Source organism: Salvelinus alpinus, chromosome 6 (assembly GCF_045679555.1).
Source record: "Salvelinus alpinus chromosome 6, SLU_Salpinus.1, whole genome shotgun sequence".
Taxonomy (NCBI): Eukaryota; Metazoa; Chordata; class Actinopteri; order Salmoniformes; family Salmonidae; genus Salvelinus; species Salvelinus alpinus.
In genome coordinates this window covers 61,543,392-61,569,020 of record NC_092091.1, presented here as the reverse complement: position 1 = coordinate 61,569,020, position 25,629 = coordinate 61,543,392, and the positions used below count along the sequence as shown (strand labels likewise).

Genomic DNA, 25,629 nt, shown 5'->3' with positions numbered 1-25,629 from the left:
GCCATCAAACCCCTGCAACTTATCTAGAACGCTGCAGCCCGTTTGGTGTTCAACCTTCCTAAGTTCTCCCATTTCACCCCGCTCCTCCGCACACTCCACTGGCTTCAAATCAAAGCTCACATCCACTATAAGACCAAGGTGCTTGCCTACAGAGCAGCAAGGGGAATTGCCCCTCCCTACCTTCAGGCTATCCTCGAACCCTACACCCCAACCCGAGTACTCCAATCTGCCACCTTTGGTCTCTTGGCCGTCCCACGCCTACAGGTAGGTCAGCTCAAGCTCAGCCCAGTCAAAGCTCTTCTCGGTCCTGGCACCAAAGGACAGAGTGTCTTAAATGTTTCCCACGAATTTTCTCTTTTCCTACTAGCACTGACTTTGCGGATACCTACTTTATTGAGGGAAAATGTACCCATTACAATGAGTGTCTGATAAATTACTAAAATGTAAAATGTAATGTCTCAACTAAACATCTGATTGAACTTGATAAACTGAAAAACATTTTATAGTTAATCAGAAGTAATGAAATAGGAATTTGTGAACATTATATAGCCTACACAGTTAAGCATAATATGTAACAGACTTTTTTAGGCTTAAATATGCCTTATACACTGAGTATTCCAAACATTAGGAACACCTTCCTAATATTGAGTTGCAACCCCCCTTTTGCCCTCAGAACAGCCTCAATTAGTCATGGCATGGACTCTACAAGGTATCAAAAGCATTTCAAAGGGATGCTGGCCCATGTTGACTACAATGCTTTCCACAGTTGTGTCAAGTTGGTTGGATGTCCTTTGGGTGTCTGACCATTATTGATACGCACTGGAAATTGTTGAGCGTGAAAAACCCAGCAGTGGTGCAATTCTCAACATAAACCGGTGCGCCTGGCACCTACTACCATAACCTGTTCAAAGGCTCTAAAATCTTGCCCATTCACCCTCTAAATGGCCCACATACACAATCCATGTCTCAATTGTCTCAAGGTTTAAAAATCCTTGTTTAACCCATCTCCTCCCCTTCATCTACACTGATTGAAGTTGATTTAATAAGTGATCAAAGCCTTCACCTAGTCAGTCTGTCATGGAAAGAGCAGAGGTTCTTAATGTTTTGTATACTCAGTGTATATCACACTGGATGCAATATTCTACCCAGGAATATTGAACACTGAAATCGGTTACTCTCGTTATTTCAAATGCATCTGTGGGTATTTTCTGTTGACAACAATTACAATTAGTCTGTATTTAATGCAGGGTTTGATCTAAACGTCAGATGGTATCGAGTGGAATGGTGACTTTCTATGTTATAGAGTAGAATGGTTTTTCTCCTGGTGTATCCTGAGGTAGCTTCTCTCTGAGAACCTCTTCCTGCAGTGTGCACAGGCGAACGGCCTCTCTCCCGTGTGGACCTTCAGGTGCCTCTTCAGCTGATGCTGGCGGGAGAACTTCTTCTCACACTGGGGACAGCTGTATGGTTTCTCCCCTGTGTGGACCATCTGGTGCCTCTTCAGATCACCAGCCTGGGCGAAGCACATGTAACACTGGGTACAGCTGAAGGGTTTCTCCCCTGTGTGGACCCTCTGGTGGATCTCCACTTTCTGGGGGCAGCTGAAACCTTTGTTACAGAACATGCAGAGGAACCGTTTCTCTTTACTATTGCCTGATGTTGCTCCCCCTCCCTGAGCCTGGGCTCTAGCCCTGTCGATTGAGTTCAATACCTGATCGAAAAGGACGTGGCCATGTGAATCGGGAGGCCCCATCGACGTAGATACTGGGTCGCGATCCCTGAGCGTGTGTAAAGGGGAGTGGGTGACAAAATGTTGATTTGTCTCTGAACTTCCCCTGTAATCTAAGAAATCTCTGCCCTGTAAGTGTCCGTCTCCTAGGTGACTATCTGCATTCCATGTGGGAGGAGCGTGGCCCTCCACTTTCACCTCATCTACCACTATAACCTCCCCTTTCTTATCTAGGCACCCTTCAGAGTATACAGTACTACTGTACTGGTTCCAGTCCCTTCTAGACAGATCAGTCTGTGTCTCCAAACCCAAGGTCATGTTGTCAGGGTCCATCTCTGTAGCGTAAGAACAAGACAGATCAACCCCAGTGTCTAAAGCATCACCATGGGAATGAACCGTCCTCTGGATCTGATGAAATACCGGTAAGTACTCTGAGCCGGGAGCGGGAGCAGGAGGACAGCCCAGTGGCACCAGTCTCTCTGGGTCAGATCCTGGGTGTAAGAGCCTGTGTGTTACAGTTGAAGTCTCTGTGTCTGTTTCTGACTTCAGGGTGGCTTTCGGCATTCCACTGACCTCTGTGATGCTACGTCGGGTCCTGGGCGGCGCTGGGGCGATGGTGGGGTCCCTTGTGGCTACAGGGGGCGCTCCAGTCTGGATGTCTCTGCTTTGCCGTGGTTCCACCTCTCCTTCAGTCTTCTCCAGCTTGACCCCAGGACCTGTAGCCTCTGCATCTGCAGACTGACCAAAAAATAGGAGGTTATTACCAGTACATAAGTAGAATTGGATAGCAATGTCTTTGGGAAGTCTCACAATACAAGCTCCCCTATGGCAGATAAATTAGGATGCAAGCAAGTAAATAGCTGAGTGGAGCCTTTCTGAACTAAACAGGCCACATTTGATTACAAAGTAACTGTAATTTTTTATGCAACACTATTACACTAACCTCCATCACGATAATGTGCTGGGTTGAGGTTCCACTCCCCTCATCAATAGTGATTGGTTGGTTATCGCTCCATGTATTGTGTCCTGCTGGCTTCACAGAGATCCTGTGGCCTCCAGTGAGATTTCCTTCACCTGAGAGAGTGATTGGGGGAAAATAGGTCGTTAGCTACTGTCAATGCTCAACTGTATATTGTACACTATTTACAGTTTTAATACTGTCTAGAATTGGCACGGATGTAAGGTAACACTTCTCATTACTTATTGATATACTATTTATAGATCACTAGATTGTTCCATGCATCACATTGTTTTCACTAAGTGAACAGGAAATGCAGTAAAAAAAAAAAGTGGTTAGAACATGATATTGTGTCTTTGCGCAAGATAACTAAGTAATCAGGGGAATTATTGCACACTATTCAAAAACTGACCAAGACCCAATTCTGGGTAACATCTGAACAAATGTGCAGAGGTGAACGGGGCGACAGGCACTGAGCTACATATATGAATGGCAAAATGTACCTCTTGCCATTCCTCTGTATTGGTCGAGGATCTTGACACTACTGGGACGACTGACGAGGACGCGCTCCCGTGCCACCTTCAGTTCCAGAAGATGCAGTTTCCTCCGCAATGCCTCGTTTTCTTTCTGGCTTTGAGTTATTTCCAAACGAAACACTGCATAGTCGTCTTCTACGAGTTTACAGATGTCTGCCACGGCTGCATTTGCTAGCACCTCCAAGATTGAGGCAATTTGAGTGTGAAAAACCATACAGTTATTCATTGTTAGCACCTAGCTAGCTAGGGTTACCTAGATAACATCTGTCAACCAAGTCCTTTCTCCTACGTGAATTAAACAATAACCGGGGTACGTATGCGATGCTGTGCAGTTAAGTCATATTTTGAGTCCTATGGTGTTAAAAAAGGTCTAAATAATAACTGTAAAAACGCTAACGTGGAAATTGTTGTTGGTCACTGTTCATTTCCGTTTTAACTATGATGCCAACCAATAACACCCTTTCTCTTCAGTGTAAAGGGTGTGGCTAAATAAAAAGGATATGCGCGCTGCTCTTTGAAATACGGTACTGCTTATGTAAACTACAAGTGTTTCCCAAACCTGGTTCTCGAGTACCCAACAGTACACATTTTTATTGTAGCCCTGGACAAACACACCTCATTCAACTTGTTGAGGGCTTGATGATTCGTTGACAAGTTGAATCAGGTGTGCTTGTCCAGGGTACTCGAGGAACAGGGTTGGAAAACACTGCAACAGTGGGATACATAACAATAATACACATACCAGATTTTGGAGATTAAAGTTTAAAGAGGAGCACAAACAAATATCTGATTAACGGTAACTCCTACTTACTACCCAGTGACTTGGGAGGGCTATAGGGGAAAGGGCCACAGTAGGGGTTGTTGACATTTACTGTAGGTCCAACAGAGGAGCGCACATTTTTATATTTTTGTTCTTTATAATTCATCCACTTGACAGGTGTGGCATATCAAGAAGCGGAGTAGTATTTCTTTCTGTCTGATTATTTCTTCCTTCTACGAACTGTCACTCAGTAAAATCTTAGACATTTTTGCATGTTGCGTTTTGAGATATACTGAACAAAATATGAACGCAACATGCAACAATTTCAAATATTTTACTGAGTTACAGCTTATATTAAATATATTCATTAGACACTAATCTATGGATTTCACATGACTCGGAATACAGACATGCATCTGTTTGTTACAGATACCTTACATTTTTTTCATGTATTCTCATTCTTTGAAAAAGCGTTCTAAACCTCTTAATATCACCACAACACTTATCCAAGTCCGATGTGTTACAAGATGGGAATATAAAATGGAATGAGACAAACTTTGGCAACTCCAAATTGGGCCTTTTTAAGGCGTACTGAGATTATATAAACAGCCATTTCTGTACCGGAAACCAGGATCAGGTTTTTGCGCTTGTTGTGACATATTGGTGAATTCCGAATCCTTAAAGACAAACACTTATTTAAACACTTCGTTGGGCCTTATGAAAAGCCTACATTATTTTATAATTTACCTAGGCATTTATGGCAATAGAATAATGATGCCCACCTGACCCAGATTGCGATCTATAATGAACCGTTTTTGGATTGCATAAACAGTGATGTGATAGTGGGGATTTAGGGCTGTGTTCCAAACTTCAGGTACTCAATGACAAAGACAAAAAATATGCATTTAATAATTGAAAGCTCTTTCCTTTAGTCATAAGATTTCATTAGACAGATGCGGCAGAAAGTACAGTAAATGTCAAATGCACATAAAATCCAGTGTAATGTTTGGATTCCGTCTTGTCAGGTAAACCGTTGTGTCGTCACCTTTGGTCTGCATTTCCCCATAATCTCCTGTGTTCCCTTTCAATTACTACCATGGTTATGCATATGCGTCTCATATTTCTTCTGCTCGAAATAGTTACATTTATATGCGCACTAATATCCCGTTATTTTTGAAGATACTCAAGTATTCTGTTTTTGAGTTGAGGCATATAAACATCACGTCCCGTTTACAATATCCCGGATAAACTCATATCCCGATTATGAGAAATCCGGCTATAGGTTATGTTGATTTTAGACGGGATACAGTGGCATGTAAAATCTTATGCCGTTTAAAGTTGTTTTTTTTCGCGGTCTGCCAGGCTCAGTTTCACATAGTAGGCTGTCATGGGTGTTGTGTGATGTTTTCATCTGCTTGCCTACAGTTAGATACATGAAGCTTCTCCTGCCATAACGTGTTGCCTTAGAAGACTAAATAAAACAGTACTCACCAGAATAATGGCATAAATCGAATGCATGTGTAACGGATGTGAAATGGCTAGCTAGTTAGCGGGTACGCGCTAATAGCATTTCAATCGGTTACGTCACTTGCTCTGAGACCTGAAGTAGAGTTTCCCCTTGCTCTGCAAGAGCCGCGGCCTTTGTGGAGCGATGGGTAACGATGCTTCGTGGGCGACCGTTGTTGATGTGTGCAGAGGGTCCCTGGTTCGCGCCCGTGTCGGGGCGAGGGGACGGTTTAAAGTTATACTGTTACATTGATGCTGTTGACCCGGATCACTGGTTGCTGCGGAAAAGGAGGAGGTTGAAAGGGGGGTGAGTGTAACGGATGTGAAATGGCTAGTTAGCGGGTACGCGCTAATAGCATTTCAATCGGTTACGTCACTTGCTCTGAGACCTGAAGTAGGGTTTCCCCTTGCTCTGCAAGGGCCGCGGCTTTTGTGGAGCGATGGGTAACGACGCTTCGTGGGTGTCAGTTGTTGATGTGTGCAGAGGGTCCCTGGTTCGCGCCCGGGTATGGGCGAGGGGACGGTTTAAAGTTATACTGTTACACATGCATCACTGTTAGCCTAGGCTAATATAGTTGACACCGGTAAAGTTGTCTTTTCGACTTCAGCTTCGCTCGCGGAGCAAGGAGGTTTAGGGACCTGTGGAGAAAACTCGATTCCAAAATAATGTAAAGACTGTGCCTGTGCAAAATGTCATCAGTAAAGCGGTTTTGTTTTGAGCCCCACATTTTTTGCTACAAATAAACAGGGTTGAGTGTTATTTTGGCATTAATACATGTCACATATCAGTTATTTTTTTATTTTACATTGTTTGCAATAAAAAAAATTTTTTTCATAAAGCCTCCATACAAACATGGTCTCTTTTTTTTGCTTTCTTGAGCAAGGCAGCTCCAAAATGCAGGTGTTTCAGCCTAGCTCAGTGCTTTCTGTGGTGGTGGGGCAGCCAGCTGAAAATATGGAGCGTAGGGGTTGGTAATGTTCTCTAGTTGCGCCGTGATTGGCTCAGTGTTCAGTCACTTATGGACACTACGTCACGGCCAAATCTAAGGGTAGAGCTCGAAAATTCAATCCCCTTGGGTGCTGCCATAGAGTTACATTAAGAAGTGCCCATCCAAGAAGGCTCAAGGTCATTGGCTACAGATAAAATGATGTCAAATCACGTTATATCTACAGTAGCTTTGATTGGACTTTCAAAATCTTAGCTAGCAGTCAACCTGAATCAAGTCAACAATCTACTGGCAGGGGCCTCCCGAGCGGCGCACAATTGGCCCAGCGTCATCCGGGTTAGGGAGGGTTTGGCCGGCAGGGATATGTTTGTCTCATCGCGCACTAGCGACTCCTGTGGCGGGCCGGGCGCAGTGCACGCTGACACGGTCGCCAGGTGTACGGTGTTTCCTCCGACACATTGGTGCGGCTGGCTTCCGGGTTGGATGGGCATTGTGTCAAGAAGCAGTGCGGCTTGGTTGGGTTGTGTTTCGTACACCTGGTGACCGTGTCAGCGTGCATTGCGCCCGGCCCCCCACAGGAGTCACTAGTGCGCGATGGGACAAGGATATTCCTTGTCAGAGCCTGGACTCAAACCCAGAATCTCTAAGTGGTACGGCTAGCACTGTGATGCACTGCCTTAGACCACTGCGCCACTCGGGAGGCCCCGGGGTGGCGGGTATTTGTTATGAATTGAACATAGGCAAAACCAAATTCAGAGGAGGAATATAACATGACAGTGTTTAGGCTATGCCAGCACACCAAACAACAAGTCTGTATCATATAAGAATATGAGCGTACCCAGACGCTCAAACGATGGACCTAGTAATCAAAATAAAAACTCTTACCCCAATACACTTCACATAACTATAATACACTACATGACCAAAAGTATGTGGATTCCTGCTCGTCGAACATTGCATTCCAAAATCATGGGCATTAATATGGAGTTGGACCCCACTTTGCTGCTATAACAGCCTCCACTCTTCAGGGAATGCTTTTCCACTAGATGTTGGAACATTGCTGCAGGGTTTTGCTTCCATTCAGTCACAAAAGCATTAGTGAGGTCCGGCACCGATGTTGGGCGATTAGGCCTGGCTCGCAGTCTGCGTTCCAATTCAGCCCGAAGGTGTTCGATGGGGTTGAGATCAGGGCTCTGTGCAGGCCAGTCAAGTTCTTCCACACTGATCTTGACTAACCATTTCTGTATGGACCTCGCTTTGTGCAGAGAGGCATTGTCATGCTGAAACAGGAAAGGGCATTCCCCAAACTGTTGCCACAAAGTTGGAAGCAAAGAATCATCAGCACCAGACAATTATTCCTCCTCCACCAAACTTTACAGTTGGCACTATGCATTTGGGCAGGTAGCATTCTCCCTGCATCCACCAAACCCAGATTCATCCATTGGACTGCCAGATGGTGAAGGGTGATTCATCACGCCAGAGAACGCGTTTCCACTGCTCCAGAGTCCAATGGCGGCGAGCTTTACACCACTCTAGCTGACGCTTGGCATTGAGTATAGTGATCTTAGGCTTGTGTGCGGCTGCTCAGCCATGGAATCCCATTTCATGGAGCTCCCGATGAACAGTATTTGTGCTGACGTTCCTTCCAGAGGCAGTTTGGAACTCGTAGTGAGTGTTGCAACCAAGGACCGACAATTTATGCGCTACGAGCTTCAGCACTCCCCGCTCCCGTTTTCTGAGCTTGTGTGGCCTACCACGTCGTGGCTGAGCCGTTGTTGCTCCTAAACGTTTCCACTTCACAATAACAGCACTTACAGTTGACCGGAGCAGCTCTAGCAGGGCAGAAATTTGATGAACTGACTTGTTGGAAAGGCATCCTATGATGGTGCCACGTTGAAAGTCCCTGAGCTCTTCAGTACGGGCCATTCTACTGCCAATGTTTGTCTATGGAAATTGCATGGCTGTGTGCTCGATTGTATACACCTGTCATTAACAGGTGTGGCTGAAATAGCCGAATCCACTAATTTGAAGGGGTGTCCACATAGCTTTGGTCATGTAGTGTTTGTCAACTAAAGAATGGTTCCCAGATATCCCCTGCGTACATCTCACACACTTCTACGATTTCTTCCCATTGTGGACACTCCTATGTCTGATAAGGTTATTCTGGAAGGAGAAGCTCTTGTAACACAGCTTACACTTGAAGGGCCTCTCCTTGGTGTGAACAGTCTGGTGCTTCTTCACATAGTTCGCCTCAGCAAAGCGCTTCCCACACGTGAGGCAGGCGTATGGCTTGTCGGCGTCCGTCCTAATGCTCGGCCTTACACGTTGTGACCCAATGACACCAGAGGAGGAAGAAGCAGGAGCCACCACCCTCAGGTGGTTAGTCTTTGAGCTTCCTCCTTGACCTCTAGCCATTGTTTGGGTGTTGTTGGGATTGTGTGCTGTGTTATAGGCTAGGTATTTCTCGTGGTGAACGTCCATCCTGACCCTGTCTCTATTGGTGGGGTAACCATGAGGTAGCTGAGGAAGGCTAGACCCAGGTCCAGGTCTTCTATGAACCCAGTCAGCAGGCATTAGACGAGACCCTGAAGAAGACAGACTTCCTGAAAGATTACCACCAGGAACATCTCCCATCACGCTCTGTGAAGGCTGAAGCCCAGGGTGACCGGATCTTTTCATCATGGATACTGTGATGTTTGTATCATAGGAACAGGAGGGTCTATCTCTATCAGCCCCAGGCCCTGCTTCATCCCTGCACTGAGACTGTGAAGAGAAGGGTCTGGGCTGCAGACTGGAGTCTCTGCCTCTCTGATGACCACCAGGACTGGGGTTGTTCAGTCCACCTGTCCACTGGTTGTGTTCTGTGTGGTGGTGGAGTCTCTGTCCCTCACGGTTGGGTCCTAGTTGCGACTCGGGAAGGAAGAGTGACGGCTCCTGATCCAGAGTCCTGATCCGTGGCCAGGGTTTGTGACCAACCGCTGCAGAGGTCCAGTCTCTCCCGTCAGCAACACCGGACATGAGCTGGTCTTCATGGAATACAGACTGTGAAGACAAATTGAACAGAAAAGCATAAAGGTTTATATAAGAAACTATTTGCTGTACACACAAACATGACATGATATTATAAAATGTTAACCACAGTCAAGCCTCTAACACTGTGATTCAAGTACCTAAAAATATGGAGCCATTGGAGTTTTTTTTATTTTTAAATGTCCACGTGTTGATTCAAGAAATAAGTATAATGTTTTGGTTCGGTTGAGATAAGGGAAACTCAGTCCCTGCAATGATACAAAAATAACCAAGTCAGTCAGTACAGAGTTGATTTTGTATTTAACTTCAACAAAATGGTCATACACTCAAATAATGTTACAGCACTTTTATTACACAAAACGATACGTGAAGTAGAAAAACTTTTCTCACTATGGCAACACTTCTGTAAATCTGCTACCTTTGCTTTGATAAAGTTAATTTTAGAATACCTTGGAAAAGGTTCAACATGAAATTACACACAGCTTCACTACTTTATGTAAAGTAAACATTAATTAAAGAGCCAATGCAGCTGTTTTTATCTCCGTATCTAATCATTTCTGAGTAACAATTAACCTTACTGTGACTTCTTTCAATTCAAATGGTAAAAAAGACACAAAAATAGCTTCTTAGCAAAGAGCAATTTCTCAAGGAAGAATTTAGCTGGGATTGTCTGGGAGTGGTCTGAGTGGGGAGGGGAAAACTCAAACTATCTGTTATTGGCAGAGAGGTTTGGAACTATCTTATTGGTCTATTAACTAGTGTGCCACGAGGCAGGGACAAAACTCTACCCCAACAAAACGGGCAGAAATTTCAGGCGGGCTTTTCAAACAGCTCTTACACTAAAAGGGTATTATAATTTTCACAATTTCACAGTATTATTCTGACGTCAATGAGAAAATACATCTAAATCTCTCATGTTTTTGATTGCACTGAGCCTTTAAGGCACGATCATTTCCCCATTATAAAATATAAACCTATTTGGACACAGATTGTCACCTTTCATCAGTGAAGCATTTTTACAGACATCACACCAACCATCCCCATATCATCTACTCTGCCTCATGATACTAATTCTTTCCTCAGTTCACCTCATCTAGTTCCCCACTACATCTAAAACAACAGAATTAACTACAAACAAACTAGTACTACATTACATGTCACTATACTCTATACATGGGCCGTGTGCATTTTCTTGTGGTGTATCCTGAGTAGGGTTGCAAAGGGTCGGGAAACTTTCCGGTAAATTTCCTGAAATTTATTCACCGCCAACATAGCTTTCACAAAAACCAGCAATAGAGATAAAGTTAATCACTAACCTTTGGACAACTTCATCAGATGACAGTCTTATAACATCATGTTATACAATACATTTATGTTTTGTTCGAAAATGTGCATATTTAGAGCTGCAAATCGTGGTTATACATTGTGAATACGTAGCAACAATTCACCAAAATGTCCGGAGATATTTTGGACAGTCACCTAATCTAACCAAAGAACTCATCATAAACTTTACATAAAAATACTTGTTGTATGGCAAATGAAAGATACACTGGTTCTTAATGCAACCGCTGTGTTAGATTTTTTAAAATAACTTTACTACAACATACAGCATGCATTATTGTGAGACAGCGCTCACCTATTCTCCGCCGTGTTGGAGCCAACATATTACACAAAAATACGAAATAACATCATAAATATTCTCTTACTTTTGCTGATCTTCCATCAGAATGTTGTGCAAGGAGTCCTAGGTCCAGAATAAATCGTTGTTTGGTTTTAGAATGTCCATTTCTTCTGTCGAATTAGCAACTTTGGCTAGCCATGCGGAGCTTACGTGTCCAAGAAATCTTGGCGCATGGAACGAAAAATTCCAAAATTCCCAATAAACGTCGAATAAACTGGTCAAACTCGGTTGAAAATCCTACTTTATGATGTTTTTCTCATATGTATCCAATAAAATCAGAGCCGGAGCAATTCGTAGTGTATACCGAACGCTTTTCAGAAGACAATGTGAGGTTCCCCGGCGCGCAGATGAAAACTGACAAAAGAGCAGACCTGTCACTCCAAAAGCTCTTATTCGGCCTCACATCAAGCTAGACACCCCATTCAACCTTCTACTGCCTGTTGACATCTAGTGGAAGGCGTATGAAGTGCATACAGATCCATAAATAAAAGCCAGTTGAATAGGCAGGCCCTGACACAGAGCCTCATTTTCAGAATTTTCACTTCCAGTATGGAAGTTTGCTGCCAAATGAGTTCTGTTTTACTCACAGATATAATTCAAACAGTTTTAGAAACTTCAGAGTGTTTTCTATCCAATAGTAATAATAATATGCATATTGTATGATCTAGAACAGAGTACGAGGTCGTTTAATTTGTGCACGATTTTTTCCAAAGTGAAAACAGCGCCCCCCTATTGACAATAAGTTTTAAGAGAGCAGAGTTGGAGAGACTTGCAATTTCTCGTGAGATACGTTTTATAGCATACCTTTTAGGAGTGGGACGGATTTCAGACGGAGACAAATATGGGTAATCAATATTGATTTATACGCAATGTAGTAAACTATAGCCGATTCATATTTAAAAACAAAATTTCCTTGCAAAGAACTGCCCCGTGCTGCTCCGCCCATAGGCTATAGTCTACTCTATTGTATTACACGTGTACCTGATCTCGCACGTATGGCTACTGAACTTGAAGCAGCAGCAAGAATGATGGCAGCGGACACTTGCACTTTCTCTTGAGCTAGGTTTTGCATATAGCCTACATTTTAGGACAACGATTTGCAGTCAGAGATAAATAAATGGGTAGCCTAATCAATATTTATTGAAAACGAAAAGGTACAACGCTCACACACCATGGTAGCCTGTGCGCGTCTTTTCCTTTTCAATTGTGATCACATTTTATTTTAACATAGTGATATATATAATTTGGTCAGTATAAATGCCATTTGGACATTTCTGATGCCATTTGGACATGGTTCGCTGACTTTTGACTTCCTATGATTATATAATGCAAATGAACAAAACATAGGCCTTATGGAAAAACTCAATAAAATAAGACAAAGGTATGTTCACATGGTCGCTGTATATGTATAATTGACAAAAAAATAAATGAAAATTTTTCGAAAGTGGTCCAGAAAGCACTTTTTTAGAGGTGGTTGTATTTTAGATTTTTTTTTAACATTTTCAAAATTTGACCCTTGGGTCTTGACTTTGTGTCCATTTGCAATATGAAAATCTACGGTGGAGCGCGCTCGCCATCTTTGGGATTTTTGTTGTATGACACTTGGCATTTGCCATATGCCACTTGCTATAAGGTTTGGATGATCTGCCGTCCATTTGAGTGGTATTTGCGATTGTGTATATGTTTCGTCCAATGCCAATATGTTGCCATTCATTTTTGTCCATTTCATGGGGATTGTTGTATGACACTTGGCATTTGCCATATGCCACTTGCTATAAGGTTTGGATGATCTGCCGTCTATTTGAGTGGTATTTGCGATTGTGTATATGTATCGTCCAATGCCAATGTTGCCATTCATTTTTGTCCATTTCATGGGGGTTTTCCCTTACTATATAAACACTGAAGTAAAATAACTGTAGTATATACTAGAGTAATGAATGTAGTGCTTTTGCAGACTGTAGTATACTGTAGTATTTATACTAGTGTTTTTGCGGACTGTAGTATTTACGGTAGTGTTTTTGCTGATATTACTGTAGCATTTACTATAGTGATTTTGTTTTATTATCTTTGACATAGATGTGTAGGTAGGTAGAACTGGGGTCTGAACGGATAGTTAAGAGGATCTGCTCTTTTCGATAACTTTTAGGGAACACAGTGCCTTCGGAAAGTATTCATATCCCTCAACTTTTTTCATATTTTGTTAGGTTACAGCCTTATTCTAACATTTATGAAATTGTTTTTTTCCCCTCATCAATCTACACAACAATTCCCCATAATGACAAAGCAAAGTAATTATTATTTTTTTTTAATATATTTTTTTAAACATTCTCTAGTTTTTTTGCATGTGCTTAGCTCTATTCTGTTTCTTTTTATCCACCAAAACTCCCTAGTCTTTGTGGATGACAAGCATACCTATAACATGATGCAGCCACCACCATGCTTGAAAATATTTAGAGTGATACTCAGTAATGTGTTGTGTTAGATTTGCATCAAACATAACACTTTGTATTGAGGACATAAAGTGAATTTCTTTGCCACATTTTTTGCAGTTTTACTTTAGTGCCTTATTGCAAACAGGATGCCTGTTTTGGAATATTTTTTATTCTGTACAGGCTTCCTTCTTTTCACTCTGTCATTTAAGTTAGTATTGTGGAGTAACTACAATCTTGCTGATACATCCTCAGTTTTCTCCTATCATAGCCATTAAAATCATTAACTGTTTTAAAGTCACCATTGGCCTAATGGTGAAATCCCTGAGCGGTTTCCTTCCTCTCCGGCAACTGAGTTAGGAAGGACGTCTGTATCTGTGTAGTGACTGGGTGTATTGATACACCATCCAAAGGGGTATTCAATGTCTGCTTTTGTTATTTTTTACCCATCTACCAATAGGTGCCTTTCTTTGCGAGGCATTGGAAAACCTCCCTGGTCTTTGTGGACGAATTTGTGTTTGAAATTCACTGCTCGACTGAGGGACCTTACAATTATCTGTATGTGTGGAGTACAGAGATGAGCTGGTCATTCAAAAACTGCTTCTTGACACACTGCTCGCTTAATCCGGAAGCCAGCTGCACCAATGTGTCGGAGGAAACGCCGTACAGCTGGCGACCGAGGTGACCGTGAATGCACCCGGCCACCACATGGAGGAGTCGCTTGAGCGCGATTGGACAAGGACATCCCAGCCAGCCAAACCCTCCCCTTACGCGGACGACGCTGGGCCAAATGTGCGCCGCCTCATGGGTCTCCCGGTCGCGGCCGACTGTGACACAGCCCGGGATCGATCCTGGATCTGTAGTGACGCCTCTAGCACTGCACTCAGGAGCACTCGGGAGGCCCTTTAATTTTTTATTAATTTGTAAAAATGTCTAAAAACATAATTCTACTTTGACATTATGGGCTATTGTGTGTAGATCAGTGACTGGATCTAAATGAATACTAAATGAATACTTTCTGAAGGCACTGTACTAGAATTACAAAACTATAGTGTTTTTGCGGACTGTAGTGTTTTTGCAGTCATTAGTGGTTTTTGGGTGGGAAAATACTATAGTATTTACTACAGTATACTACAACATTCTATAGTAAGCACCTCACGATTGAGGATACTACAGTATGTAGTATAGTATTCTACAGTATACTACAGTTTACTACAGAATTCTATACCAAGTATTTTAGTATTCTATAGTAAACTGTAGTCTTTTTTCATTTGGGGCTCAGTCAGTCTGTTGTCATGGAGACTAAATTCAGTTGTTTTGTGTTCGACTGTCTGCTTCTGGTTGTGGCTAACAGTGTTGTTCCCCAGCCCAGAGTTGGGGACTCTGTCCCATCCACTGACCTCCATTATCTCGCCCTGCTCAGTGACATGGTCCCCTGGGCCCTTGGCTGCACCCGGCTGGGAATCCAAGATGGCCGCCCAGTCTCCCTTGTTAGGCTCCAGCCAACCACCTGTAGGAAGAGGTTAAAAAATAGACATTTACAAACATGGCAGAGAACTCTAAATACGGCGTTTAAGTCAATTACCTGGTCAAGTACATTAATTATAGTTGAAGTTTGAAGTTTACATACACTTAGGTTGGAGTCATTAAAACTCGTTTTTTCAACCACTCCACAAATTTCTTGTTAACAAACTATAGTTTTGGCAAGTCGGTTAGGACATCTACTTTGTGCATGACACAAGTCACTTTTCCAACAATTGTTTACAGACAGATTATTTCACTGTATCACAATTCCAGTGGGTCAGAAGTTAACATACACTAAGTTGACTGTGCTTTTAAACAGCTTGGAAAATTCCAGAAAATGATGTCATGGCTTTAGAAGCTTCTGATTGGCTAATTGACATAATTTGAGTCAATTGGAGGTGTACCTGTGGATGTATTTCAAGGCCTACCTTCAAACTCAGTGCCTCTTTGCTTGACATCATGGGAAAATCTAAAGAAATCAGCCAAGACCTCAGAAAAGAATTTGTATACCACAACTCTGGTTCATCCAAGGGAGCAATTTTCAAACGTCTGAAGGTACCACGTTCATCTGTACAAACAATATTACGCAAGTATAAACACCATGGGACCACGCAGCCGTCATACCGCTCAGGAAGGAGACTCGTTCTGTCTCCTAGAGATGAATGTACCTTGGTGCGAAAAGTGCAAATCAATCCAAGAACAACAGCAAAGGACCTTGTGAAGACGCTGGAGGAAATCGGTACAAAAGTATCTATATCCACAGTAAAGCGAGTCCTATATAAACATAACCTGAAAGGCCGCTCAGCAAGGAAGAAGTCACTGCTCCAAAACCGCCATAAAAAAGCCAGACTACGGTTTGCAACTGCACATGGGGACAAAGATCATACTTTTTGGAGAAATGTCTTCTGGTCTGATGAAACAAAAATAGAACTGTATGGCCATAATACTCATCGTTATGTTTGGAGGAAAAAGAGCGAGGCTTGCAAGCCGATGAACACCATCCCAACCGTGAAGCACGGGTGTGGCAGCATCATGTTGTGGGGGTGCTGTGATGCAGGAGGGACTGGTACACTTCACAAAATGGATGGCATCAAGAGGGAGGAAAATTATGTGGATATATTGAAGCAACATCTCAAGACATCAGTCAGGAAGTTAAAGCTTGGTCACAAATGGGTCTTCCAAATGGACAATAACCCCAAGCATACTTCCAAAGTTGTGGCAAAATGGCTTAAGGACAACAAAGTCAAGGTATTGGAGTGCCCATCACAAAGCCCTGACCTCAATCCTATAGAAAATTTGTGGGCAGAACTGAAAAAGCATGTGTGAGCAAGGAGGCCTACAAACCTGACTCAGTTACACCAGCTCTGTCAGGAGGGATGTGCCAAAATTCACCCAACTTCTTGTGGGAAGCTTGTGGAAGGCTACCCAAAACGTTTGACTCAAGTTAAACCATTTAAAGGCAATGCTACCAAATACTAATTGAGTGTATGTAAACTTCTGACCCACTGGGAATGTGATGAAAGAAATAAAAGCTGAAATGAATCATTCTCTCCACTATTATTCTGACATTTGACATTCTTAAAATAAAGTGGTGATCCTAACTGACCTAAGACAGGGAATTTTTACTAAGATTAAATGTATTTGGCTAAGGTGTATGTAAACTTCCGACTTCAACTGTATGTGTGTTTTAGTATGTAAACATAAGTTGTATTGATTTCATTTTATGAATTAAGAAAACATAGGTGCATCACTATTTCCACTGAAGATCTATTACTGTATCTAAGCTTTATGTATTTCTTCCTTACCTTGCTCTCCCATCTTTAGTCCACTCACCAGGTCAATGCTCTCTGGTTCATCTTCTATTGTCTCCACTTTGACTATCAGCAGATCAGGCTTCCCATCCTCCATGTCTACTGACTGTAAGCGATACAGAGTGAGAAGATGTTGGATCAAGAAATCTGATATGAGCAACCTGCTATGGAGCATCTTCTGATTGGGCAATGAGAGATTGCTATGAGTACAATGCAAACATGTTAGTTGATTTGATTACGTGACACTCTTTAAAGACATGAATCAGATGAACTTGTGGATACCATTTTTGTCTCTGTCCAGTATGCAGGAAGTTAAGAGGTAATTTGGCGAACCAATGCTAACTAGCTTGCTAGCTGTGCCCAAAGACTTCCACTATTTGCCGCTAAGCTAGTTAGCACTCGTTCACAAAATTACCTCTGAATTATCAAAACCTTAAAGGGAAGTTAAAGGCATGGTCCCACACTTAAAACAAAATGAATCAAGACCTGGGCCCTTATTCACAACTAGTCTTAGAGTAGGAGTGCTGATCTAGGATCTTTCCAAATAGTCTTATTCATTATGATCTAAAAGGCAAAACTGCACTCCTACTCTGAGAGGCTTTGTGGATACAGGCCCTGACCTAATACCATTCAGCCAGTAGTTTAGTGGGCTCACCTCAGTGAGACTGTGTGTGGTCCTGTGCTGCTCAGCTAGTACCTCTGTGGGTTCAGGTGGTGTAGTCTGGTTGTCCTCCGTGACCATGGTCCCCTCAGGGTTCCCCAGACCCTCCTTCACCAGAAGCACTTCCTCATCCTAGAAGACACAGGTGATGCAGATTATACAGACATACACTCCCTCAGGTACGCACATACAGATAATAAACACAATTTCAACATGGAGTGTTTACCCATCCACACTACGTTTGAGTCCTATACTGTAGTTACAGAATGACTTCATTGTTGTTAAACCCATCATGGTGGACATAAATATATTGTGGGTAAACATTAGTCAGCGATGATAAGTCAAAGGTCAGACAAACCTTACTAAACTATTATGACGTGTACAATAGGTGTTAGTTTGTGTGTAGGTATATTTAGTAAGTGTATATTGGTTATAAAGCGCTGTCAGGTGTATGCAGAATAGGGTGAGATCAGATGTGATGTATACTAAAAGAGTCTTGTCTCCTCCTTCATCTACACTGATTGAAGTGTATTTAACATGCGACGTCAATAAGGTATCATAGCTTTCACCTGGTCAAGTCTAATCCCTTACAGAATGACTTCGTTGTTAAACCCATCATGGTGGACATAAAAATGTTGTGGGTAAAAATAAGTCAGCTATGACAAGTCAGACAAACTTGACTAAACTATTTTGACATGTACAGTAGGTGTTAGTGTAAGTATGTTTAGTAAGTGTATATTGGTAGTCAATAGTTAAGTCACAATTGCCCATAAAAATGTATGAAAAAGAAACATTTGCTTTTTGGTCTTAAATTAAGGTTAGCATTAGGTTTAAAATCACATTTTAAGTGAAATTGTAGAAATAGGTGGGGTTTAGCCATAATTCTGACTGACTTAACCAATAATACACATTTCATCACTAGTTATGAAGCAGAATAGGGTGATATCAGATCTGATGTATATTAAAGAGAGTCTCAATGAAAGTCTTAGAATGAAAAGTCCCATTTTGTGTTTATTAAACAAACAAGTTAATACAACATGAAAACCACACATACACACGTCTCAACTAAAAATCTGCATGAACTTGATGAACTGCATTCATTTTCTCATTCAAAGAGTCTTGGGATAAAAATTAAGCAGTTGAATTTAAGTAATGAAATATGCATTTGTGAACATCATATAGCCTATACAGTACAAACACAATTACTTTAGGCTTACAGTGCATTCAGAAAGTATTCAGACCCCTTTACTTTTTCCACTTTGTTACAGCCTTCTAAAACTGTTTAAATAGTTGTTTCTCATCAATCTACACACAATACCCTATAACGACAAAGCAAAAAACAGGTTTTTAGAAATGTTTGCAAATGTATATATATAAAATCAAAATTAAAAACACATTTACATAAGTATTCAGACCCTTTACTCGGTACTTTGTTGAAGCACCTTTGGCAGCGATTACAGCCTCGAGTCTTCTTGGGTATGACGCTACAAGCCTGGCACACATGTATTTGGGGAGTTTCTCCCATTCTTCTCTGCTGATCCTCTCAAGCTCTGTCAGGTTGGATGGGGAGCATTGCTACACAGCTTTTTGCAGGTCTCTCCAGAGATGTTAGATCAGGTTCAAGTCCGGGCTCTGGCTGTTCCACTCAAGGACATTCAGAGACCCGAAGCCACTTATGTGTTGTCTTGGCTGTGGGTTTCGGGTCGTTGTCCTGTTGGAAGGTGAACCTTCGCCCAAGTCTAAGCACTCTGGAGCAGGTTTTATCAAAGATCTCTCTGTACTTTGCTCCGTTCATCTTTCCCACAATCCTGACACGTCTCCCAGTCCTTGCCGCTGAAAAACATCCCCACAGCATGATGCTGCCACCACCAGGCCTCACCATAGGGGTGGTGCCAGGTTTCCTCCAGATGTGACGCTTGGCATTCAGGCCAAAGAGTTCAATCTTGGTTTCATCAGACCGGAGAATCTTGTTTCTCATGGTCTGAGAGTCCTTTAGGTGCCTTTTGGCAAACTCCAAGCGGGCTGTCATGTGCTTTTTTACTGGAGTGGCTTCGGTCTGGCCACTCAACCATAAATGCCTGATTGGTGGAGAGCTCAATTTCGAGTCTCATTGCAAAGGATCTAAATACTTTTGTAAATAATGTTTGTTATTTTTTATAAATTTGCTAAAAATTCTTAACCTGTTTTTCCTTTGTCATTATGCGTTATTGTGTGTAGATTGATGATTTGTTCTTATTTAATCCATTTTAGAATAAAGCTGTAACGTAACAAAATGTGGAAAAGTCAAGGGGTCTGAATACTTTCCGAATGCACTGTATGCCTTATATATTACAATATCTGGACGCAATATCTACTGAAATCTGTTACCCTTGTTATTCCAAATGCATCTGTGGGTCTTTCTAGCTGACAAAAATGAAAATGTATCTTTGTCTTTAATGCTTGGTTTGATATAAACGTCAGAAGCTATTGAATGGAATGGTTACTTTCTATGTCATTGAGTGGAATGTTTTTTCTGGTGGTGTATCTGGAGGTAGCTCCTCTCTGAGAAACTCTTCCTGCAGTGTGTACAGGCGAACGACCTCTCTCCAGCGTGGACCTTCAGGTGCATCTTCAGCTGGTGCTGGCGTGAGAACCTCTTCTCACACTGGGGGCAGCTGAAGGGTTTCTCCCCTGTGTGGACCCTCTCGTGCCTCTTCAGGTCACCAGCCTGAGCGAAGTGCATTTGACAATGGGTACAGCTGAAGGGTTTCACCCCTGTGTGGACCCTCTGGTGCCTCTTCAGGTTGCCAGCCACGGAAAAGCGCATATGACACTGGGTACAGCTGAAGGGTTTTACCCCTGTGTGGACCCTCTGGTGGATCTCCACCTTCTGGAGGCAGCTGAAACCTTTGTTACAGAACATGCAGAGGAACCGTTTCTCTTTACTATTGCCTGATGTTGCTCCCCCTCCCTGAGCCTGGGCTCTAGCCCTGTCGTTTGAGTTCAATAGCTGATTGGAAAGGACATGGCTGTGTGATGCGGAAGGTGCCATCGACGTGGACACTGGATTGCGATCCCTGAATGTGTGTAAAGGGGAGAGGGTGGCAACATTTACAGTTGTCTCTAAGCTTCCCCTATAATCTAAGAAATCTCTGCCCTGTGAGTGTCCATCTCCTAGGTGACTATCTGCATTCAATAGGGGAGAAGCGTAGCCCTCCACTTTTACAGTCACCTCATCTACCACTATGACCTCCCCTTTCTTATCTAGGCACCCTTCAGAGTATACACTACTACTGTACTGGTTCCAGTGTCCTCTAGACAGATCAGTCTGTGTCTCTAAACCCAAGGATATATTGCCAGGGTCCATATCTGTAGCGTAAGAACAACATGGAACATCCCCGTCAGTGTCTAACGAGTCACCATCACCATGGGAATTAATCTGGCTCTGGTGAAATACCGGTAAATAGTCTGAGCCGGGAGCAGGAGGACAGCCCAGTCTCCCCAGCCCCAGTCTCTCTGGGTCTGATCTGTGGTCAGATCCTGTGTGTAAGAACCTTTGTGTTACTGTTAATATCTCGGTGTCCATCTCTGACTTGAGGATGGGCTTCGGCGTTCCACTGACCTCTGTGATGCTGCGTTGGGTCCAGGCCTGGGGTGCGGAAGTGGTGGCAAGGTCCTCGGTGGCTACAAGGTGCTTTCCAGCCGCACCAGTCTGGATGTCTCTGCTGTGTGTTGGGTCCTCCTCTCCTTCAGACCTCTCCTGCTTGACCCCAGGACCTGCTGCCTCTGCATCTGCAGACTGACATAAGAAGAGGGGAGGTTATTACAGGTACATGAGTAGAACTGGATAACAATGTCATTGGGAAGTCTCCAAGCTCCACTACGGCAGATCAATAAGGATGTACATGTAAGCAAGTGAATAGCTGCAGGGAGCCTTTCTGAAATAAACTGGCCACATTTGATGTACTGTAATTTTGATGTAATACTATTACACTAACCTCTATCATAATAACGTGCTGGGTTGAGGTTCCACTCCCCTCATCAACAGTGATTGGCTGGTCATCGCTCCATGTATTGTGTCCTGCTGGCTTCACAAAGCTCCTGTGGCCTCCAGTGAGATGTCCTTCACCTGAGAGAGTGATTGGGGGAAAAGAGGTGGTTAGTGTAGGTACTGTCAATGCTCAACTGTATATTGTACATGATTGACAATTTTGACACTGTCTAGAATTGGCAAGGATGTAAGGTAAGACTTCACATAACTTCTTGATATACTATTTATAGATTGATTATGTTCCATGCATTATATCGTTTTCAATTAGTAAATAATAGGAAACGCAGTAAATCAATAATCTGGTTAGAATATGATAGTGTCTATCTGCAAGTTAGCTATGTAATCAGAATGATTGCCTACTATCCAAATAATGATCAAGACCGAATTCTGGTTAAACAGCCATATGTGGTTAACACATTTTGGGGCTCCCGAGTGGCGCACAGGTCTAGGGCACTGCATCTCAGTGCTTGAGGCGTCACTGCAGACACCCTGTATAGAGTCCAGGCTGTACCACAACCGGCCGTGATTGGGAGTCCCATAGTGCGGCGTCGTCTGGGTTTGGCTGGTGTAGGCGTCCTTGTAAATAAGAATTTGTTCATAACTGACTTGCCTAGCTAAATAAAGGTTAAATAAAAAAAAACATCTAAAGTTACACATGCGCAGATGTGAACGAGGAGACCGGTCCACAGTCCCCGCCTTCTGAAAAATTTACCTCTTGCCATTCCTCTATATCGGTCGAGGATCTTGGGACGACTGGTGAGGACGCGCTCCCGTGCCACCTTAAGTTCCAGTAGCTGTAGTTTCCTCCGCAATGACCTGTTTTCTTTCTGGCTTTGAGTTATTTCCAAACGAAACACTGCATAATCGTCGTCTACGAGTTTACAGACCTCTGCCACGGCTGCATTCGCTAGCACCTCCATAATGGAGGCTATTTGAGTGTGGACAGCAATACAGTTAGCCATTGTTAGCAGCTAGCTAACGTCCGCGTTACCTAGATAACATCTATCAACCAAGTCCTGTCTCAAACGCGAATTAAACACTATATAGGGTAAGTGGGTGATGCCGTGGAGTTCAATGTGGCATTTTGAGTTCCAGGGTGTTAATAAACGTCTAAATAACAACAAAAACCGCTAACGTGTAAATTTTTCCTGTTCACTTCCGTTTACGCTTCTTCTTCAGTGTTTTTTAAATGGGGGTTGGCAACCAACTTTAGTGATGCATTTCCGCCACCGACTGGAGTGTTGACCAGAGACAGGGAAGGTCTGAAGTTTAACCCTACCCAATTAAACCCTTCTCCCTAAGGAAACGGAATATATAATTTAATACAATATCACCTTAAGGTTTTCTTAAGTTCAATTAAACTTGACTCCTCAACACCATTATTCCTTAATACTAATAACAAACTGTCCCTTTCCCTCCCATATCGCTGGCACTGAAATAGAACGTGTTCTACTGTCTCCATTTCTCTCTGCCTGTGATCTAACTTCCCAGTTGGATGTTTCCCGACTAATTTCAAAGTGCTGTTGAGCCTGATGAGTCTCAGCCTTGTGATTACATCTTCATCCCTTCTCTCTGGACCTGAGGATCTCCCTGCCTCCACCTTTTCCTGGATCCTGACAGGTGTCTTTCCCTTCCTTTTCCACAACCCTTACTATGTATCTTTATTTTTTATTTTTACCACTGTTCTTATTAATCCCTTGGTCTCTGCTTTACTTAAGAGAACATATCTTATTGGTTGGTGTCATAGCTCAAAGTGTGTGGTTAAATGAAAAAGGTGTGCACAATGTTTTTTTAAATATAGTACTACTTATAGTATTACATTACACATCAAATCTCCTATGATCAGTATCTTTCAAAAGAAGTGTGTTAGCAAGAATAGAGTAGAAAATAATACAATGATTTTATTCCATCAACATCACATCAGTAAGGTAAATATTAAACTGTCCTTGTTCTAGCCAAGAAACTGTCTCTAAAAACAGGTACTTACACAAGCCTGTTTCAAATGACAAGTTAATGAATGTGTGGTTAATTACCCTCCTAGAAATGATAGGCCGTCTGAGCTCTTTTTCTACATGTGCGCATCCCACATTTCTGAAGGGATTACGGTTCACATAATTTCTGAGACTGAAGTGCATTCGTACTAGTAAAACATATGTTGAAAATTAGGCTATGAAAATGTAGACAGCTTGAGGCCCATCCATACCCTAAAGAATGGCTTGATGATGCTCTCAGTAGAGTACATATCCTTGATGAGACCTCAACCAGAAGGGATAAAAGATAGATTTTTAAAAATGTGTCTTTACCACTACATATTATCCTTTTAATGATGACATCACATCAAGGGAGCCATTAAGTAACATTGGAATGTCCTCATGTCTGATCCTGTTTGCCTAAAGATTTTCTCTGATCCACCTCTCTTACCACTGCAGGGCAGGGAATATCATTGTTCGGGCTGACACTTAGGCCCCCTCCCCCCAAAAATAACAAATAATAACGGACGAATGAACAAGGTTACCTGTTTCTACCCCTGCCGTAGGTGTGCGGCATATAGGGACTCCTGTATTAAAGTGAGCGAATTCAATAGCTCTGCCATTGGTAAACAATACACTATGAAACAGTTCCTCACATGCAGCTCTTCTAACGTCATATACCTTCTCTTGTCCATGCAATAACCAATACATGGGCAAAACAGGTAAGAACACGTATTATAGAACACAGGAGTGGTGTAAGGAGAAATGACCCTAAATCCCCAATAGCACGTCATTTCTCAAAGGTCGGTCACCCAGTCTCCTCCATGTCCTTCTGTACATTCTGTTTTTCTACAATCCTGTGTTATTTATTCTGAGGAAATGTTCACATGGTATTTCTAAATGCAATAATTCATTATATTTCTCGGTCTGCTGATGCACACAATGTAGTAGTTCATGCATTCTATTGTATAAGGTACTGATTCATAGATTTTATGTATTTTATTTCTTGATCATGTGACGTACGCAATTATCCTAGAAATCGAAGCCAGAGGTGTGTGTGCCGATCATTTACGCCGCGAGTCAAACTCATTCAATGCAGGGCCGAGTGATTGGGGGTTTTCGCTCGTCCCTTGTACTTGATTGACTAATTAAGGTCACTAATTAGTAATGAACTCCTCACGCATAATCGAAAGGAAAAAACAAAAACTAGCATACACTAGGCCAGAGGTACTCAGCTCTTACCCTACGAGGTCTGGAACCTGCTGGTTTTCTGTTCTACCTGATAAAAATTTTTTGCACACACCTGGTGTCCCAGGTCTAAATCAGTCTCTGATTAGAGGGGATCAATTTAAAAAATGCAGTGGAACTGTTTTCGAAGTCCAGAGTTGAATTTGAGGGCACTAGGCCCTCCATGGAATGAGTTTGACATCTATAATTTACACTGATGGCTTGATGCGGAAATGTTTTGTTTTCATCTTTTCACCATGATATTTTTGTTTTTTTGCATTTAAGCCTCAGTTTTTTATTTATTTCCTCTTTTTCGACAGGGTTCCACTGGTATACAGCAATCTTTAAAAGTCATATCACAGATTCTCAAATGGATTGAGGTCTGGACTTTGACCATTCCAAGACATTTAAATGTTTCCTCTTAAACCACTCGAGTGTTGCTTTAGCAGTATGCTTAGGGTCATTGTCCTGCTGGAAGGTGAACCTCCGTCCCAGTCTCAAATCTCTGGAAGACTGAAACAGGTTTCCCTCAAGAATTTCCCTGTATTTAGTGCCATCCATCATACCTTCAATTCTGACCAGTTTCCCAGTCCCTGACGAAAAACATCCCCACAGCATGGTGTTCTCGGGGTGATGAGAGGTGTTGGGTTTGCGCCAGACATAGCGTTTTCCTTGATGGCCAAAAAGCTCAATTTTAGTCTCATCTGACCAGAGTACCTTCTTCCATATGTTTGGGGAGTCTCCCACATGCCTTTTGGTGAACACCAAACATGTTTCCTTATTTTATTCTGGCCACTCTTCCGTAAAGCCCAGCTCTGTGGAGTGTACGG

The 25,629-nt window shown here is 42.6% G+C and overlaps 2 protein-coding genes across 3 annotated transcripts; both read right to left on the bottom strand.

Moving 5' to 3' along the window:
* Window positions 1-370: 370 nt before the first annotated feature.
* On the bottom strand, window positions 371-3,793 carry LOC139577629 (uncharacterized). Its single transcript, XM_071404768.1, has 3 exons — window positions 3,191-3,793; window positions 2,673-2,803; window positions 371-2,467 (listed from the first exon to the last, which is right to left on the bottom strand). The coding sequence occupies exons 1-3, from the start codon at window positions 3,447-3,449 to the stop codon at window positions 1,298-1,300; spliced, it is 1,560 nt and encodes a 519-aa protein (XP_071260869.1). The 5' UTR covers window positions 3,450-3,793; the 3' UTR covers window positions 371-1,297.
* Window positions 3,794-6,272: 2,479 nt separating this feature from the next.
* LOC139577620 (transcriptional repressor RHIT-like) lies at window positions 6,273-22,781 on the bottom strand. 2 transcript variants are annotated; one of them, XM_071404755.1, is made up of 7 exons: window positions 22,315-22,781; window positions 21,550-21,680; window positions 21,174-21,350; window positions 17,567-17,704; window positions 16,906-17,017; window positions 14,977-15,086; window positions 6,273-9,478 (listed from the first exon to the last, which is right to left on the bottom strand). In XM_071404755.1, the coding sequence occupies exons 1-7, from the start codon at window positions 22,562-22,564 to the stop codon at window positions 8,552-8,554; spliced, it is 1,845 nt and encodes a 614-aa protein (XP_071260856.1). In that variant the 5' UTR covers window positions 22,565-22,781; the 3' UTR covers window positions 6,273-8,551. The 2 variants fall into 2 exon arrangements, with proteins under 2 accessions (XP_071260856.1, XP_071260857.1); XM_071404756.1 differs by having other exon boundaries at window positions 17,609-17,704.
* Between the last annotated feature and the right edge of the window lie 2,848 nt (window positions 22,782-25,629).

Coding starts and splice junctions, on each gene's coding strand:
- LOC139577629 (XM_071404768.1), bottom strand. CDS start 3,449: ATGAATAACTGTATGGTTTTTCACACTCAAATTGCCTCAATCTTGGAG. Junction 2,804..3,190: donor ATACAGAGGAATGGCAAGAG/GTACATTTTGCC, acceptor TCACTCTCTCAG/GTGAAGGAAATCTCACTGGA. Junction 2,468..2,672: donor AGCACATTATCGTGATGGAG/GTTAGTGTAATA, acceptor TTTTTTGGTCAG/TCTGCAGATGCAGAGGCTAC.
- LOC139577620 (XM_071404755.1), bottom strand. CDS start 22,564: ATGGCTAACTGTATTGCTGTCCACACTCAAATAGCCTCCATTATGGAG. Junction 15,087..16,905: donor ACTAAAGATGGGAGAGCAAG/GTAAGGAAGAAA, acceptor CTCTTCCTACAG/GTGGTTGGCTGGAGCCTAAC. Junction 9,479..14,976: donor AGCAGGGCGAGATAATGGAG/GTCAGTGGATGG, acceptor TTGTCTTCACAG/TCTGTATTCCATGAAGACCA.